This window comes from Oncorhynchus nerka, linkage group LG17 (assembly GCF_034236695.1).
Source record: "Oncorhynchus nerka isolate Pitt River linkage group LG17, Oner_Uvic_2.0, whole genome shotgun sequence".
Lineage (NCBI taxonomy): Eukaryota > Metazoa > Chordata > Actinopteri > Salmoniformes > Salmonidae > Oncorhynchus > Oncorhynchus nerka.
In genome coordinates this window covers 47,750,378-47,767,215 of record NC_088412.1, presented here as the reverse complement: position 1 = coordinate 47,767,215, position 16,838 = coordinate 47,750,378, and the positions used below count along the sequence as shown (strand labels likewise).

The 16,838-nt window shown below is 45.9% G+C and overlaps 1 protein-coding gene across 1 annotated transcript in view; it reads left to right on the top strand.

Annotated features, from left to right (window-relative positions):
* Window positions 1-16,838, top strand: part of LOC115145341 (tyrosine-protein kinase JAK1-like) — a 63,870-nt gene that overhangs the window by 15,012 nt on the left and 32,020 nt on the right. Inside the window, exons 2-3 of the mRNA XM_029686834.2 lie at window positions 1,740-1,945; window positions 14,039-14,162. Coding sequence (XP_029542694.1) covers window positions 1,740-1,945; window positions 14,039-14,162 — 330 coding nt within the window. The remainder of the gene's footprint in view (window positions 1-1,739; window positions 1,946-14,038; window positions 14,163-16,838) is intronic.

The following is a 16,838-nucleotide window of genomic DNA, read 5'->3' as shown; positions in this document are numbered from 1 at the left end:
AGCCTCATGGCACGATGTGTAGAATTGCAGGAAAGCAGTTTTAAAACTGCAAACCGTTGTCTCGGTGGCCAACGAGGAGGGCCTCTAAAACCTTTGGCGCCGTTGGCCACGCCGGCTAACTTTGCTAGGGAAAACGCAGTCATCTGACTCATCCAAACTTTCATCATGTGTTGAAGGATAGTACAGTAATATAATGTAGCCTAGCCTACCTCTGAGGTGTCTCTTTTTTTTGCCAGTGTAACGTACAGTAGTTCAGTTGTGGCTGATGCAGAATGTCGGCCTAGGTCTACATTGTTGCCAGTGTAACGTACAGTAGTTCAGTTGTGGCTGATGCAGAATGTCGGCCTAGGTCTACATTGTTGCCAGTGTAACGTACAGTAGTTCAGTTGTGGCTGATGCAGAATGTCGGCCTAGGTCTACATTGTTGCCAGTGTAACGTACAGTAGTTCAGTTGTGGCTGATGCAGAATGTCGGCCTAGGTCTACATTGTTGCCAGTGTAACTACAGTAGTTCAGTTGTGGCTGATGCAGAATGTCGGCCTAGGTCTACATTGTTGCCAGTGTAACGTACAGTAGTTCAGTTGTGGCTGATGCAGAATGTTGGCCTAGGTCTACATTGTTGCCAGTGTAACTACAGTAGTTCAGTTGTGGCTGATGCAGAATGTCGGCCTAGGTCTACATTGTTGCCAGTGTAACGTACAGTAGTTCAGTTGTGGCTGATGCAGAATGTCGGCCTAGGTCTACATTGTTGCCAGTGTAACGTACAGTAGTTCAGTTGTGGCTGATGCAGAATGTCGGCCTAGGTCTACATTGTTGCCAGTGTAACGTACAGTAGTTCAGTTGTGGCTGATGCAGAATGTCGGCCTAGGTCTACATTGTTGCCAGTGTAACGTACAGTAGTTCAGTTGTGGCTGATGCAGAATGTCGGCCTAGGTCTACTTTGTTTGGATGTGAAGGATGACCTCATGACAAGCGTTTGAAGGCCACATGGCTTTAAAATACAGCACAGAATGTGGATTATAAAATACAGAATGTGCATTGTCTAGCGTAGCCTTTGGCGTTAGCACTTTGCCCAGCAACCATTGTGCTGTCTTCAGCCATCCGTGATGAACTGCAGGTATCGGTTCATCGCAGCAATCCATCTTTTCCACTGTTGCTGCACTGTTAACCGTTTCTCGGCACTGTAGACTAATGAATACACCGTGTGTGTGGAGCGGGGTTCTCACAGGCTGATAAGACTTCAGCAGGACCTGAGGACACTTTGGCCCCGACAGACAGTGTGTGTGTGTGTGATCCTGCTGATCCCAGCAGCCCAGCAGCAGTCAGTAGATCAGAGCTCTGTGGCCATTGGCGATAGGCTGATTAGGGGTGTTATGAAACAAACTGTCCTAGCCACTAGGGATGCCACCTGCGCCGCTGTAGAGGAAGGGGAAACGCTGCTGGGAGAACTAATGGGATGATCTGCACGCAGAGGGAGAACTACCTCACCTCCCTCCAGAGGAGGTTTGTGTTTGCTTTGGTGAGATCATCTCAGTAGGTGTGTGTGTGTCGTGAATTGCATTGCCTGAGTAGGTGTGTGTTGTGGGTAGCCAACGTGAGTCATCAGGGTATGCTGGACTCCGTACCACTGCTACAGTGAGCTCACCTCTGGATCAATACGTTACCCCCGACACACATACACACTCCCTCTGTTTTGCCTTTGATGCATTGACATCTCCATCCCTCTGCCTCTACCTTCAGAGTCTGGATGCCAAGTCCGGGGGTGATGGAGCTGGGTAGGCAACTGTGTGGGAAGATGAGGAGGTCGAGGAGAGCCGAGGGCCCCGTCACTGTGCCCATGAGGGGTCTGGAGATCCATTTTTACCTGCCAGATATGCCGCAGCTGGGATTCCTCAAAGACAGTTTCACCGCTGAGGAACTGTGTGTCGAGGCCGCCACAATATGCTGTAAGTACTGTCTCACCTCCCGCCAAGAGCGTGTGTGTGTGTGTGTATTGTATGGCATGACTGCAAGTGTGTGTTGCACGCCTAACTGCATCCATCCCTGTATGTGTGGGTGTGTGTGCCTGTAGGGACCCGTGTGTGGGTGGGTGTGCCTGTAGGCACCCGTGTGTGAGTGGTGTGCCTGTAGTCACCCGTGTGTGGGTGGGTGTGCCTGTAGGGACCTGTGTGTGAGTGGGTGTGCCTGTAGGCACCCGTGTGTGGGTGGGTGTGCCTGTAGGGACCCGTGTGTGGGTGGGTGTGCCTGTAGGGACCCGTGTGTGGGTGGGTGTGCCTGTAGGGACCCGTGTGTGAGTGGGTGTGCCTGTAGGGACCCGTGTGTGGGTGGGTGTGCCTGTAGGGACCCGTGTGTGGGTGGGTGTGCCTGTAGGGACCCGTGTGTGAGTGGGTGTGCCTGTAGGGACCCGTGTGTGGGTGGTGTGCCTGTAGGGACCTCTTAAATATGGTCATTTACAACTAATTGATTCAGAAGTTATATATCTTAAATATGGTCATTTACAACTAATTGATTCAGAAGTTATATATCTTAAATATGGTCATTTACAACTAATTGGGAATAAATGTGGTGAACCATCCTGATGGAGCCTGTCTGCCAACAGCGAGGTCCACTGTTGCCACTGTGAATAGGCCGTCATATGAGTTTACTCTTAGCTAGGAGACCAGAAGGAGAAATGGCTTTGTAATAGATGTTTCATTTCATTGTGTGTGCTGCTCATTTACATCATACAGTAGGCTTGGCCTATACAACATGGCAATTGTTACAAAGATGTATGTATTACTTGTGAATTGTTACAAAGATGTATGTATTACTTGTGAAGCTTTATTTTATTGCCTACGTGTGTTTTGTCAGTGGATGTTCTTTATCTCAATGCTTAAGATGTACTGGGTGAATATATAAGGGGCGTCAAGAGGCATCACTGCAGTCCCTGGTTCGAATCCAGGCTGCATCACATCTGGCTGTGATTGGGAGTCCCATAGGACGGCGCACAATTTGGTCCCCGGGTAGGCTGTCATTTGTTCTTAACTGACTTGCCTAGTTTAATAAATAAGATCAACTCTAAATCCTAAAATGAGGAACCTTTGAGTCGTTCCTTGTCATTTCACTAAGCCACCCATCTCAGATCATTCAGAAATGGTTTCTGTAGTTAGAAACAGATACGATTAATGCAAGTGACTTCAATGGCTTCAATAGCTAGTTATATATATATATTTTTTACTCTGGAAAAAAAAACTGCAGTTTGGCTATAGCGCAAAATCTAATTTAACTGGACAAATCATGACAAAAGATAATATTGTTGAAGGCCTCGGTAGAAGCTAAGTGCAGCTTTCATAGTCTATCGAATGGAGAAAGAAAGGAATATAGGCTGCGTTATTTTCAAAAAACACTAAATACAAAATAGTTACTGCTTGGTGGAATTCTCCGCTCTCTGGCCTAGATTCCTCTCTTGTTTTATGTAGGCTATATAACATGTTTATTGAAATAGGACTAGGCTATTACTCGGGAATGCCACTTGTGTGTCACCCTGCTGCTGCCCTGCTAGTTTACAGCGTGGCGCTAGTAAAGAAAGAGGCTAAACCATCGTCTGTCACCTCGCGATGTCGGCACCTTCAACGGTGGCTGTCCATCAGCGTCGACAGACGATGCTATTGCAATATCGGCCACCCTAGTACTATATTTATTCAAAATTAGGCTATATGAAGCCTATAAATGACAATTACCAATTTGGGTGCAATCAATTAGCTTAAATGATCAGAGATCAAATTATATTTAAACAAAATAATGTTTCAGGAATGCTAATTTGATTTGTTTGTGAAATGATTTCATGATTTTGTGTGGTAATCCTCTTGTTTTGGGGTGGGTGGAACGACCCTCTTACTGATGCCAAATGGCTTTGTTTTAACTATATTAGCAGGCTGTTACAGTAGCTGAATTTATGCTTCTCTGCTGACTTCCACATGTACTCTACCTGATTTGATGACAAAACATGACATAATACTTACAGTAACTACTGTATACTCCTCCCTTGCCAGATAGCAGGCACACAATACAGAGAAAGCCGATGTAGCCTAGCTACTAGGCTATCCCGCATGAGAAAAGATACTAACACCCAGCACTTGTTTTCCTACAGCTCTAAAAGATGCTGGTTTGGTGGTCTCTGATCTTCGACAGACAAATTATAGGCCTGTATTTATACCTTTGTTCTGATACTGGCTCAAAAAACTTCACAACATCTGTCAGCGTGATCGGTGCTAGAAAGGGAGAGTAGAAGAGAGGGTAAGAGAAGTGTGGTTTCATCCGTCCGGCTGTTCCTTTCAGCCACATACTGACTCCAATACAAGATGGTGGCTGGTTAGGGTTGGTTCAGGGCGGGACGAGTTCTGGAATTTCGTCCTTGTGTGAAGCCAACACTTTTCTTCCCAGTACTGCAGAGCGAGCAGAGAAAGGAAGCCTACACAGACAACAACAAGACTCGGGAGGAGTTCAACTCCACAGCTACCATAGTCTATACATGCAAATACTCACCAGTTATAGGCTAAACAAACAAAGCAGCTGCCAACACAAATGTATGATCTGTTTATAGTCTAATCCAAAGTATTCTGTATCTGTGTTTGTGCAGGACCTTTCTGTCTTGTGTGGTCAGTGGTAGGTAGTTTAATTATGTCCCTCACATCAAAACAAAAGAGCCCAGAAAAGAGGAAGTGTCATGGCCCTATACTTTCCCCATCTCATATTATGTTCCGTTTATAGTTCAAAACAAACAGAAAGGCACATCTGTGGGTGGGTCTAATCCTGAATGCTGATTGGTTAAAACCGCAGTTACCACTGGCTAATTCTGTGATGTTAAAAATGCCTATTTACTCTGTTCCATCGGACTGTGCAATCCACTGTCTCATCAGCCCAGCCAAGTAATTTATAAACTTGATCTCCACTATAAAAAGCATCTAGACATTTCTTTTAGACTAACATTTAGTTTTCAACAGCAGAGATTTAGACCCTGTGATATGCAACTTTTCAGGGAAGTTAGGAACAAATATACACAGGCAGTTAGGAAAGCTAAGCCTAGCTTTTTCAAACAGATTTGCATACTGTAGTACTAACTCAAAAAAGTTCCGGGACACTGTAAAGTCCATGGAGAATAAGAGCACCTCCTCCCAGCTGCCCACTGCTCTGAGGCTAGGAAACACTGTTACCACCGATAAATCCACCATAATTGAGAATTTCAAGAAGTATTTCTCTACGGCTGGCCATGCTTTCCACCTGGCTACCCCTATCCCGGTCAACAGCCCTGCAACCCCAACAGCAACTTGCCTAAACCTCCACGGCAAACCGCCAAAGCCCTAACCATTTCTCCTTTACCCAAATCCAGATAGCTGATGTCCTGAAAGAGCTGCAAAATCTGTACCCCTACAAATCAGCCAGGCTAGACAATCGGGACCCTCTCTTTCTAAAATTATCTGCCAATATTGTTGCAACCCCTATTACTAGCCTGTTCAACCTCTCTTTCGTATCGTCTGGGAATCCCAAAGATTGGAAAGCTGCCACGGTCATCCCCCTCTTCAAAGGGGGTGACACTCTAGACCCAAACTGCTACAGACCTATATCTATCCTACCCTGTCTTTCTAAGGTCTTCGAAAGCCAGATAAAAAAGCCAGACAAACAGATTACCGACCATTTCGAATCCCATCTCTGCTATGCAATCTGGTTTCAGAGCTGGTCATGGGTGCACCTCAGCCACGCTCAAGGTCCAAAACGACATCATAACCGCCATCGATAAGAAACATTACTGTGCAGCCGTATTCATCGACCTGGCCAAGGCTTTCGACTCTGTCAATCACCACATTCTTATTGGCAGACTCGACAGCCTTGGTTTCTCAAATGATTGCCTCGCCTGGTTCACCAACTACTTCTCTGATAGAGTTCAGTGTGTCAAATCGGAGGGTCTGCTGTCCGGACCTCTGGCAGTCTCTATGGGGGTGCCGCAGGGTTCAATTCTTGCACCGACTCTCTTCTCTGTATACAACAATGAGGTCGCTCTTTTTGCTGGTGAGTCTCTGATCCACCTCTACGCAGACGACACCATTCTGTATACTTCTGGCCCTTCTTTGGACACTGTGTTAACAACCCTCCAGGCAAGCTTCAATGCCATACAACTTTTACCAACTACTTCTCTGATAGAGTTCAGTGTGTCAAGTCAGAGGACCTGTTGTCCGGACCTCTGGCAGTCTCTATGGGTGTGCCACAGGGTTCAATCCTCGTGCCGACTCTATTCTCTGTATACATCAATGATGTTGCTCTTGCTGCTGGTGATTCTCTGATACACCTCTACGCAGATGACACCATTCTGTATACTTCTGGTCCCTTTTTGGACACTGTGTTATTAACTAACCTCCAGACGAGCTTCAATGCCATACAACTCTCCTTCCGTGGGCTCCAACTGCTCTTAAACGCAAGTAAAACTAAATTCATGCTATTCAACCGATCACTGCCTGCACCTGCTCGCCCGTCCAGCATCACTACTCTGGACGGCTCTGACTTAGAATACGTGGACAACTACAAATACCTAGGTGTCTGGTTAGACTGTAAACTCTCCTTCCAGACTCACATTAAGCATCTCCAATCAAAAATTAAATCTAGAATTGGCTTCCTATATCACAACAAAGCATCCTTCACTCATGCTGCCAAACATACCCTCGTAAAACTGACCATCCTACCGATCCTCGACTTCGGTGATGTCATCGATAAAATCCAAACTCCAACACTCTACTCAATAAACTGGATGCAGTCTATCACAGTGCCATCCGTTTTGTCACCAAAGCTCCATACACTACCCACCATTGCGACTTGTATGCTCTCGTTGGTTGGCCCTTGCTTCATACTCGCCGCCAAACCCACTGGCTACAGGTTATCTACAAGTCTCTGCTAGGTAAAGCCCCGCCTTATCTTAGCTCACTGGTCACCATAGCAGCACCCACTCGTAGCACGCGCTCCAGCAGGTATATCTCACTAGTCACCCCCAAAGCCAATTCCTCCTTTGGTCATCTTTCCTTCCAGTTATCTGCTGCCAATGACTGGAAAGAACTGCAAAAATCTCTGAAGCTGGAGACTCATATCTCCCTCACTAGCTTTAATCACCAGCTGTCAGAGCAGCTCACAGATCACTGCACCTGTACATAGCCCATCTGTAAACAGCCCATCTATCTACCTACCTCATCCCCATACTGTATTTATTTATTTATCTTGCTCCTTTGCACCCCAGTATCTCTACTTTCACATTCATCTTCTGTACATCTACCATTCCAGTGTTTAATTGCTATATTGTAATTACTTCGCCACCATGGCCTATTTATTGCCTTAAATCCCTTATCTTACCTCATTTGCACTCACTGTATATCGACCTTATTTTTCTTTTGTTCTACTGTATTATTGACTATGTTTTATTTATTCCATATGTAACTCTGTGTTGTTGTATGTGTCAAATTGCTATGCTTTATCTTGGCCAGGTTGCAGTTGCAAATGAGAACTTTTTCTCAACTAGCCTACCTTGTTAAATAAAGGTGAAATAAAAATAACTAAAACATCTGTATAAACCTTGCTGTCTCTTTCTCCAACATTTACCACAATGTTTCAATATTGAAATTCGATCTTCAGTTGGCCCATAGTATTGAATGTGTCAGGACAAGACAGATAGGCAGGCAGCGTTTCTCAGCCAGTTGAAATCGTGAATTAAATGGCATAACTTTTATGGATATATACAGTTGAAGTCGGAAGTTTACATACTCAGACATACAGTGGGGCAAAAAAGTATTTAGTCAGCCACCAATTGTGCAAGTTCTCCCACTTAAAAAGATGAGAGGCCTGTAATTTTCATCATAGGTACACTTCAACTATGACAGACAAAATGAGAAAAAAAATCCAGAAAATCACATTGTAGGATTTTTTATGAATTTATTTGCAAATTATGGTGGAAAATAAGTATTTGGTCAATAACAAAAGTTTATCACAATACTTTGTTATATACCCTTTGTTGGCAATGACAGAGGTCAAACGTTTTCTGTAAGTCTTCACAAGTTTTTCACACACTGTTGCTGGTATTTTGGCCCATTCCTCCATGCAGATCTCCTCTAGAGCAGTGATGTTTTGGGGCTGTTGCTCGGCAACACAGACTTTAAACTCCCTCCAAAGATTTTCTATGGGGTTGAGATCTGGAGACTGGCTAGGCCACTCCAGGACCTTGAAATGCTTCTTACGAAGCCACTCCTTCGTTGCCCGGGCGGTGTGTTTGGGATCATTGTCATGCTGAAAGACCCAGCCACGTTTCTTCTTCAATGCCCTTGCTGATGGAAGGAGGTTTTCACTCAAAATCTCATGATACATGGCCCCATTCATTCTTTCCTTTACACGGATCAGTCGTCCTGGTCTCTTTGCAGAAAAACAGCCCCAAAGCATGATGTTTCCACCCCCATGCTTCACAGTAGGTATGGTGTTCTTTGGATGCAACTCAGCATTCTTTGTCCTCCAAACACGAAAAATTTATATTTTGGTTTCATTTGACCATATGACATTCTCCCAATCTTCTTCTAGATCATCCAAATGTTCTCTAGTAAACTTCAGACGGGCCTGGACATATACTGGCTTAAGCAGGGGGACACGTCTGGCACTGCAGGATTTGAGTCCCTAGTGGCGTAGTGTGTTACTGATGGTAGGCTTTGTTACTTTGGTCCCAGCTCTCTGCAGGTCATTCACTAGGTCCCCCCGTGTGGTTCTGAGATTTTTGCTCACCGTTCTTGTGATCATTTTGACCCCACGGGGTGAGATCTTGCGTGGAGCCCCAGATCGAGGGAGATATCAGTGGTCTTGTATGTCTTCCATTTCCTAATAATTGCTCCCACAGTTGATTTCTTCAAACCAAGCTGCTTACCTATTGCAGATTCAGTCTTCCCAGCCTGGTGCAGGTCTACAATTTTGTTTCTGGTGTCCTTTGACAGGTCTTTCGTCTTGGCCATAGTGGAGTTTGGAGTGTGACTGTTTGAGGTTTTGGACAGGTGTCTTTTATACTGATAACAAGTTCAAACAGGTGCCATTAATTCAGGTAAATGAGTGGAGGACAGAGGAGCCTCTTAAAGAAGAAGTTAGAGGTCTGTTAGAGACAGAAATCTTGCTTGTTTGTAGGTGACCAAAAGTTAGCCGTAGTTGGCTAGCTAGCAAGCAAGGGATAAGAATGTTGCTAGCCATTATGGCAATGGAACATTTAGAACGAACAAAAACAAACATTTAGATATGGAACAACCGAACCGATAGAACGAACGACCAGCCGGCTTGGGTAGCAACTCTAGATTTGTGTCGGGACTACTATGAAATAGTATGAATAAATTCATCAAAATAACCTTTTTTAATGAAAATATAATGATTTGAATATGTTGGTAACCCGTTGTATAAAAGTGATAATGCCTTCAAAGCCGGCGTTGAGGATATATTGGCTCTGTTTGCCAGCCCTCAACTTTGCCTCGGGCCTAACAACTTAATTATGCGTGGGAAAACATTGGAACAGATTTCCCTAATCAAAATCCCTTGGAGCTGATTTGCTGGTGTTTTTAACTGTCTTTTGTGACCAACAATTAGTAAAAAATGTGGGCCACAGGTCGCCAGTTGGGGACACTCTGCTGTAGGTTGTACATTAGTTCCTACTGTATTGTTATAGGCATATTACTACTATCACTTTATTACATAGCCTAGTTTACACTTGCCATTTAATGACAGTCTATAGAGTAGTGGTTCCCAACCGGTGTGCCTTGAGGAACTCTCAGGTGTGCTGTGAAACTTGTACACTCACTTAGAAGCGTGACATGTGGAATACACATGGAATTTGGACTTGGAAGCACTAGTGCCGGTCAGATGATACATTAAATGGCACATGGCTACATCTGTATCGTTGTTTCAAGTCCAGTGAGCTAAGGCAGTTGTTACATTTTTATCATTTGAGGGGCACACATCACGAGCAAAGTAATTTCTATCATTTGATTTTGCCTGTGAAAACCATTAGCACAGGCAGATATGATTAGGCTTAGCCAGAGTTATTTATTTCTTAATATATGGCTCTGGGCTAAGCTATACCACAGCGTCTGCCATAAAACAAACGGAGAATGGCTTCGTGTCTGTGGTTGCACCTTTACAATGCAGAAAACCAGTTGTCTGTTAACAAAACCTTTAAAAACTAAAGACCTATTTTACCAGAGATGCATTTTCTTCTTTCTGGCACAGATTCTCCGGACGCTCTTAAAGGGGTACACACAAATTAACCATTGTGAGTAAAGAACTATCAACACTATGAAAATATTTCAAATAAACCCTTTTAAATCTATACAAAAACTTTGTCACAAAAAATGTATGGTTTGTAAATGAAATCAATACATTTTAGGTGTGCCACAGAATTTTATATCCCATCAAGGTGTGGCAGGGTTCAAAAAAGATTTGGAAACAAAAGTCTAGAGACTCCACAATAGACTATTGACAATCGTGCTTAGTGCAATATTTAATCTTAATCACCATCCACATCCACATCGTCGGGGCAACAGTGGAGAGGGTCATTGAGGACTTAACATGGTCCTCTCACACCAGCATAGTCGTGAAGAAGGCACGGCAGCGCCTCTTCTTCCTCAGGAGGCCGAAACGATTTCGTATGGCCCCTCAGATCCTCAGGAACTTTTACAGATGCTCCATCGAGAGCATCCTGATTGGTTTATTCACTGTCTGATATGGCAGCTACCCTCGACCGGATGGCCCCACAGAGGGTGGTGCGGACTACCCAGAGCATCACTAGGTGTCGAGATCCCAGCCACGTACATGCCAGGCCTGAAAAATTACTAAAGACTCCAGCCACCCAAGACCTGGACTATTCTCCATGCTCCCATGCGGCAGGCATTAACGGTGCATCAAGGCTCAGACCAACAAACCCTTAAGCAGCTTCTATTGCCTGGCCATAAGACTGTTAAATGGCTAACAACTAACATTACTGTTCTCCCTCTCCCACATACTATCCACACGGACTCTATGCCCATCCAGAGGTCTCTATCCACTCTGACACACACACCTTCACTGTCGCTCTTACTCACGCACACACACATAATACACACACTCACAAACACCCTCACGCACACTCTCATCACTATTACTGCTGTTTATATGTATATATTACCATTTAGTGTATTCCCATAAGTATTTATATATTCTTCAGAAAGTATTCATACCCCTTGACTTATTCCACATTTTATGTTACAGCCTGAATACACACAATACCCCATAATGACAGTGAAAACATGTTTGGAAATGTATTGGAAATTAAATACACTAATATCTCATTTCCATAAGTATTCTCACCCCTTTTCTATGACACTCCAAATTGACCTCAGGTGCATCCAATTTCCTTTGATCATCCTGGAAATGTCACTACATCTTGATTGGAGTCCACCTGTGACTAATTCAATTGTTTGGACTTGATTTACAAAAACATACCTGTCTATATACAGTGCCTTCGGAAAGTATTCATACCACATGACTTTTCCCACATTTTTTTTAAATGGATTAAATACATAAACATCCTTAGCAATAAAAAACAAAAAACACACAATGACGAAGTGAAAACAGGTTTTTAGAAATGTTTGCAAATATATTAAACAGAAAAAACATACCATTTTTACATAAGTATTCAGACCCTTTGCTATGAGACTCGAAAATGAGCTCAGGTGCATCCTGTTTCTATTGATCATCCTTGAGATGTTTCTACAACTTTATTGGAGTCCACCTGTGGTAAATTAAATTGACTGGACATGATTTGGAAAGGCACGCACCTGTCTATATAAGGTCCCACAGTTGACAGTGCATTTCAGAGCAAAAACCAAGCCATGAGGTCGAAGGTATTGTCTGTATAGCTCCGAGAAAGGTTTGTGTCAAGGCACAGATCTGGGGAAAGCTAATAAACATTTTCTGCAGCATTGAAGGTCCTCAAGAACATAGTGACCTTCATCATTCTTAAATGGAAGAAGTTTGGATCCAGCAAGACTGTTCCTAGAGCTGGAAGCCCGGCCAAACTGAGCAATCGGGGGAGAAGGGCCTTGGTTAGCGAGGTGACCAAGAACCCAATGGTCACTCTGACAGAGCTCGAGAGTTGCTCTGTGGAGATGGGAGAACCTTCCAGAAGGACAACCATCTCTGCAGCACTCCACCAATCAGGCCTTTATGGTAGAGTGGCCAGACGGAAGCAACTCATTAAAAGGCACATGACAGCCCACTTGGAGTTTTTCAAAAGGCACCTAAAGACTCTCAGACCATGAGAAACCTGGCACCAACTCTACAGTGAAGCATGGTGGTGGCAGCATCATGCTGTGGGAATGTTTTTCAGAGGCAGAGACTGGGAGACTAGTCAGGATCGAGGGAAAGATGAACGGAGCAAAGTACAGAGAAATCCTTGATGAAAACCTGCTCCAGAGCACTCAGGACCTCAGACTGGGGCGAAGGTTCACTTTCCAACAGGACAATGACTCTAAGCACACAGCCAAGTCAACGCAGGAGTGGCTTCGGGAAAAGTCTCTGAATGTCCTTGAGTGGCCCAGCCAGAGCCCGGACTTGAACCCAATCGAACATCTCTGGAGACCTGAAAATAGTTGTACAGCAACGCTCCCCATCCAACCTGACAGAACTTGAGAGGATCTGCAGAGAAGAATGTGAGAAACTCCCCAAATACAGGTGTGCCAAGTTTCGAGCATCATACCCAAGAAGACTCAATGCTGTAATCGCTGTCAAAAGGTGCTTCAACAAAGAGTAAAAGGTCTGAATACTTATGTAAATGTGATATTTCCATTTAGTTTTTTCAGTAAATTGGAAAAAATGTCTAAACCTGTTCTTTCTTTGTCATTATGGAGTTGTGTTTGTAGATTGAGGAGGGGGAAAAAAACAATTGAACATTTTTTAGAATAAGGCTGTAACGTAACAAAATGTGAAAGTCAAGGGGTCTGAATACTTTCCGAAAGCACTTTTAGGTCCCACAGTTGACAGTCTGTCAGAGCAGAAACTATACCAGGAAGTCCAACGAACTGTCCGAGATATACATCTGGGGGAGGCTATAAAACCATTTCTAGAGTGTTGAAAGTTTCCAAGAGAACATGTGGTCTCCATCATTAGGAAATGGAAAAAATGTGGAACTCCCCAGACTCTGCTTAGAGCTGGCCACCTGACCAAACTGAGCAACTGGGCAAGAAGGACCTTGGTCAATGACCACTCGGACAGAACTACAGAGTTCCTTGGCTGAGATGGGGGGGGGGGCCCACCAGATGTGCTACAGTCTCTATAGCACTTCACCAATCTGGGCTTTATTAGGAGAGTGGCCAGACGGAAGCCACTCCTGACAAAAAGGCACATGACAGCACGCCTGGAGTATGCAAAAAGGCGAAAGCATAAAACAAAAGATTCTGTGGTAAATGCAAAGCACAGTGTCTTAGAGGTTAACTAACAAAGCTTGAGGAAAATCTGCAAGGAAGAATGGGAGAAAATCCACAAATCCAGATGTGCAAAGCTGATATAGATACAGACATACCCAAGATGAGTCAAAGCTGTAATCGACCCCAAAAGGTGCTCTTCCAAAGTATTGACTCAAGGTTTGTGAATACTTATGTAAATGAGATATTTCTGTATTTAGTCATCAATGTATGTCCTATCAGTCACTTTTTTTAATGTATAAACCTACCTCAACCACTCCAGAAGCCCTGCACATTGAATAACCTGTATATACTGGCATTCTCATGTTTCTTCAACCCAACCATACTTTTTACTATGAAACGTGCACTCTGTACTTTGGTATACACTGACACGTGTGTGAACTCTGTGCAACTGATCATTCAGTGGCGGTTCTTTCCTAGCCTTTGACCTAAGTGGAAGCTGCTCTCCGGGTAAGAGCACCGACAAAATGAATTCATGGATGAAAAAGGTTGTAATGTGTCCTCCCTTCTTTTCCTTTCTCCCTCTTCCTTCCTCCCTCTCTCTCCCAGACATCTCCCCCCTGTGCCATAATCTGTTTGGTCTGTATGATGAGAGCAGGACTCTGTGGTACGCTCCCAACCACCTCTTCAAGATCACGGACGAGACCTGCATCAAGCTGCACTACCGCATGAGGTACTTAGACGGGCCTACTGCAGTGTGTGGGTTCGCGTGCGTTTTGAGAGTGTGTGTGCGCGTTTGCTTGCTTCTGTGTGTGTGTGTGTGTGTCATCACATTATCATAGTCATTGTGATGAATCATGAATATCTCACTGATGTCACTCATCAGACGATCAATACACCCCCCCGTTGCGTGCGAGTTACTCATCCGCCACTCTGTTACCAACAACACCTGCTGTTGTTGCCACTCGGCACTCTCGATATGGCCTGTGACGGCAGTGTAAACTAGATCCAAGATAAACGTTTAACTCCGAGAGGAAGGAGAGTACATGTGGTGTCACACACACTTCCTCTTTCTGCTCTCTTTCACTACACATTTTGCACCGGGAGCCGCATTCGGTCTTCACCGAGGTCTGGAGAGCCACTCTGAACACTGGTTATATTTCCTTGCTATCACAATTTGCTAAAAGTAGTGCTCCATACATCGTTTTTGAAATGTTCCCTGCACCCTGACTGTCTAGTGATTATTAGCGGGCAGTCAACACCCCCGGGGTGTAAGTTTGACACCCCTGCAATAGAGGGCGAGGAGGAGGGTGAATGTGCCAGTCCTGTCTGGTCCAGCGACAGTGGATTTGTGCCCATAGGCAACGTTGTTGCCAGTGATGTATGGAGAGGACCTGCCTTACAACAGGCCTACAAGCCCTCAGTCCTGTGCAGGTGTTGTTACACGTGGTCTGCCACTGCGAGGACGATCAGCTGTCCACCCTGTCTCCCTGTAGCGCTGTCTTAGGCGTCTCACAGTACGGACATTGCAATTTATTGCCCTGGCCACATCTGCAGTCCTCATGCCTCCTTGCAGCATGCCTAAGGATTTCAGAGTCAGTAGAAAGGCCTCTTTAGTGTCTTATGTTTTCATAACTGTGACCTTAATTGTGTTAGTGTTTAATGACCGTTCCACAATGTTCATTAATTGTTTATGGTTCATTGAACAAGCATAGAAAACAGTGTTTAAAATGAAGATCTGTGAAGTTATTTGGATTTTTACGAATTATCTTTGAAAGACAGGGTCCTGCAAAAGGGACATTTATTTTTTTGCTGAGTTTAGCAAACAGAGCATGTAAGCGAAGTTGAGCGGTTGGAAAAGACACGCTATGTTATCGACCCACCTCGTTCCTTTCTTTTAGTATGTGCACATAGTAAAGTACACCATTATACTTTTGGTGACTTTTCAGATTCCACAATGATTCTTCAGTTGTGGACAGCACATCATCGCACTCCCTCTCTTGCTCTTGGTCCTCTTTTTAAGCCACCTTGATTTAGCACCTGTGTGTGTTATCAGTTTCTTGATGAAAATATTTAGCCAACTCCATCACAGTTTCTAAAGGAAGGGGCTATTAGCGGCACACAAGTAGACTTCAAATGCATGCTGGGACGGGAGCGCTACTTGAGCGAAATTGGTGTGGGCAAGAAGGCTGACGCTCCAACCTTTGGGAATCTCACTCCTCGCTCCAGTCAAATTGGTCACGCTCCAACTCCTCGCTCCAGCTCCTCGCTCCGCTCCAGCTCCAGCGCCTCGCTCCGCTCCAGCTCCTCGCTCCAGCTCCAGCTCCTCGCTCCGCTCCAGCTCCTCGCTCCAGCTCCAGCTCCTCGCTCCGCTCCAGCTCCTCGCTCCGCTCCAGCTCCTCGCTCCGCTCCAGCTCCTCGCTCCAGCTCCTCGCTCCGCTCCAGCTCCTCGCTCCAGCTCCTCGCTCCGCTCCAGCTCCTCGCTCCAGCTCCTCGCTCCAGCTCCTCGCTCCGCTCCAGCTCCTCGCTCCAGCTCCTCGCTCCGCTCCAGCTCCTCGCTCCGCTCCAGCTCCTCGCTCCAGCTCCTCGCTCCGCTCCTCGCTCCGCTCCAGCTCCTCGCTCCAGCTCCTCGCTCCGCTCCTCGCTCCGCTCCAGCTCCTCGCTCCGCTCCTCGCTCCAGCTCCTCGCTCCGCTCCTCGCTCCGCTCCAGCTCCTCGCTCCGCTCCAGCTCCTCGCTCCGCTCCTCGCTCCAGCTCCTCGCTCCGCTTCTCGCTCCGCTCCAGCTCCTCGCTCCGCTCCAGCTCCTCGCTCCGCTCCGCTCCAGCTCCTCGCTCCGCTCCTCGCTCCGCTCCAGCTCCTCGCTCCGCTCCTCGCTCCAGTTCCAGCTCCTCGCTCCGCTCCAGCTCCTCGATCCGCTCCAGCTCCTCGCTCCGCTCCAGCTCCTCGCTCCAGCTCCTCGCTCCAGTTCCAGCTCCTCGCTCCGCTCCAGCTCCTCGATCCGCTCCAGTTCCGCTACAGCCCCTCGCTCTGCTCCAGCTCCAGCTCCTCGCCCCACTCCAGCTCCACTCCACTCTGCTCTCACACTCTACTCCTAAACCAGTTCAGGGGAGGCTTCAGACGCAAAGTCTTTGAGCGAGGGGACACTCTGGAGAATGTGCCAGTGTTTGAGCGAGGGGACACTCTGGAGAATGTGCCAGTGTTTGAGCGAGGGGACACTCTGGAGAATATGCCAGTGTTTGAGCGAGGGGACACTCTGGAGAATGTGCCAGTGTTTGAGCGAGGGGACACTCTGGAGAATGTGCCAGTGTTTGAGCGAGGGGACACTCTGGAGAATGTGCCAGTGTTTGAGCGAGGGGACACTGGAGAATGTGCCAGTGTTTGAGCGAGGGGACACTCTGGAGAATGTGCC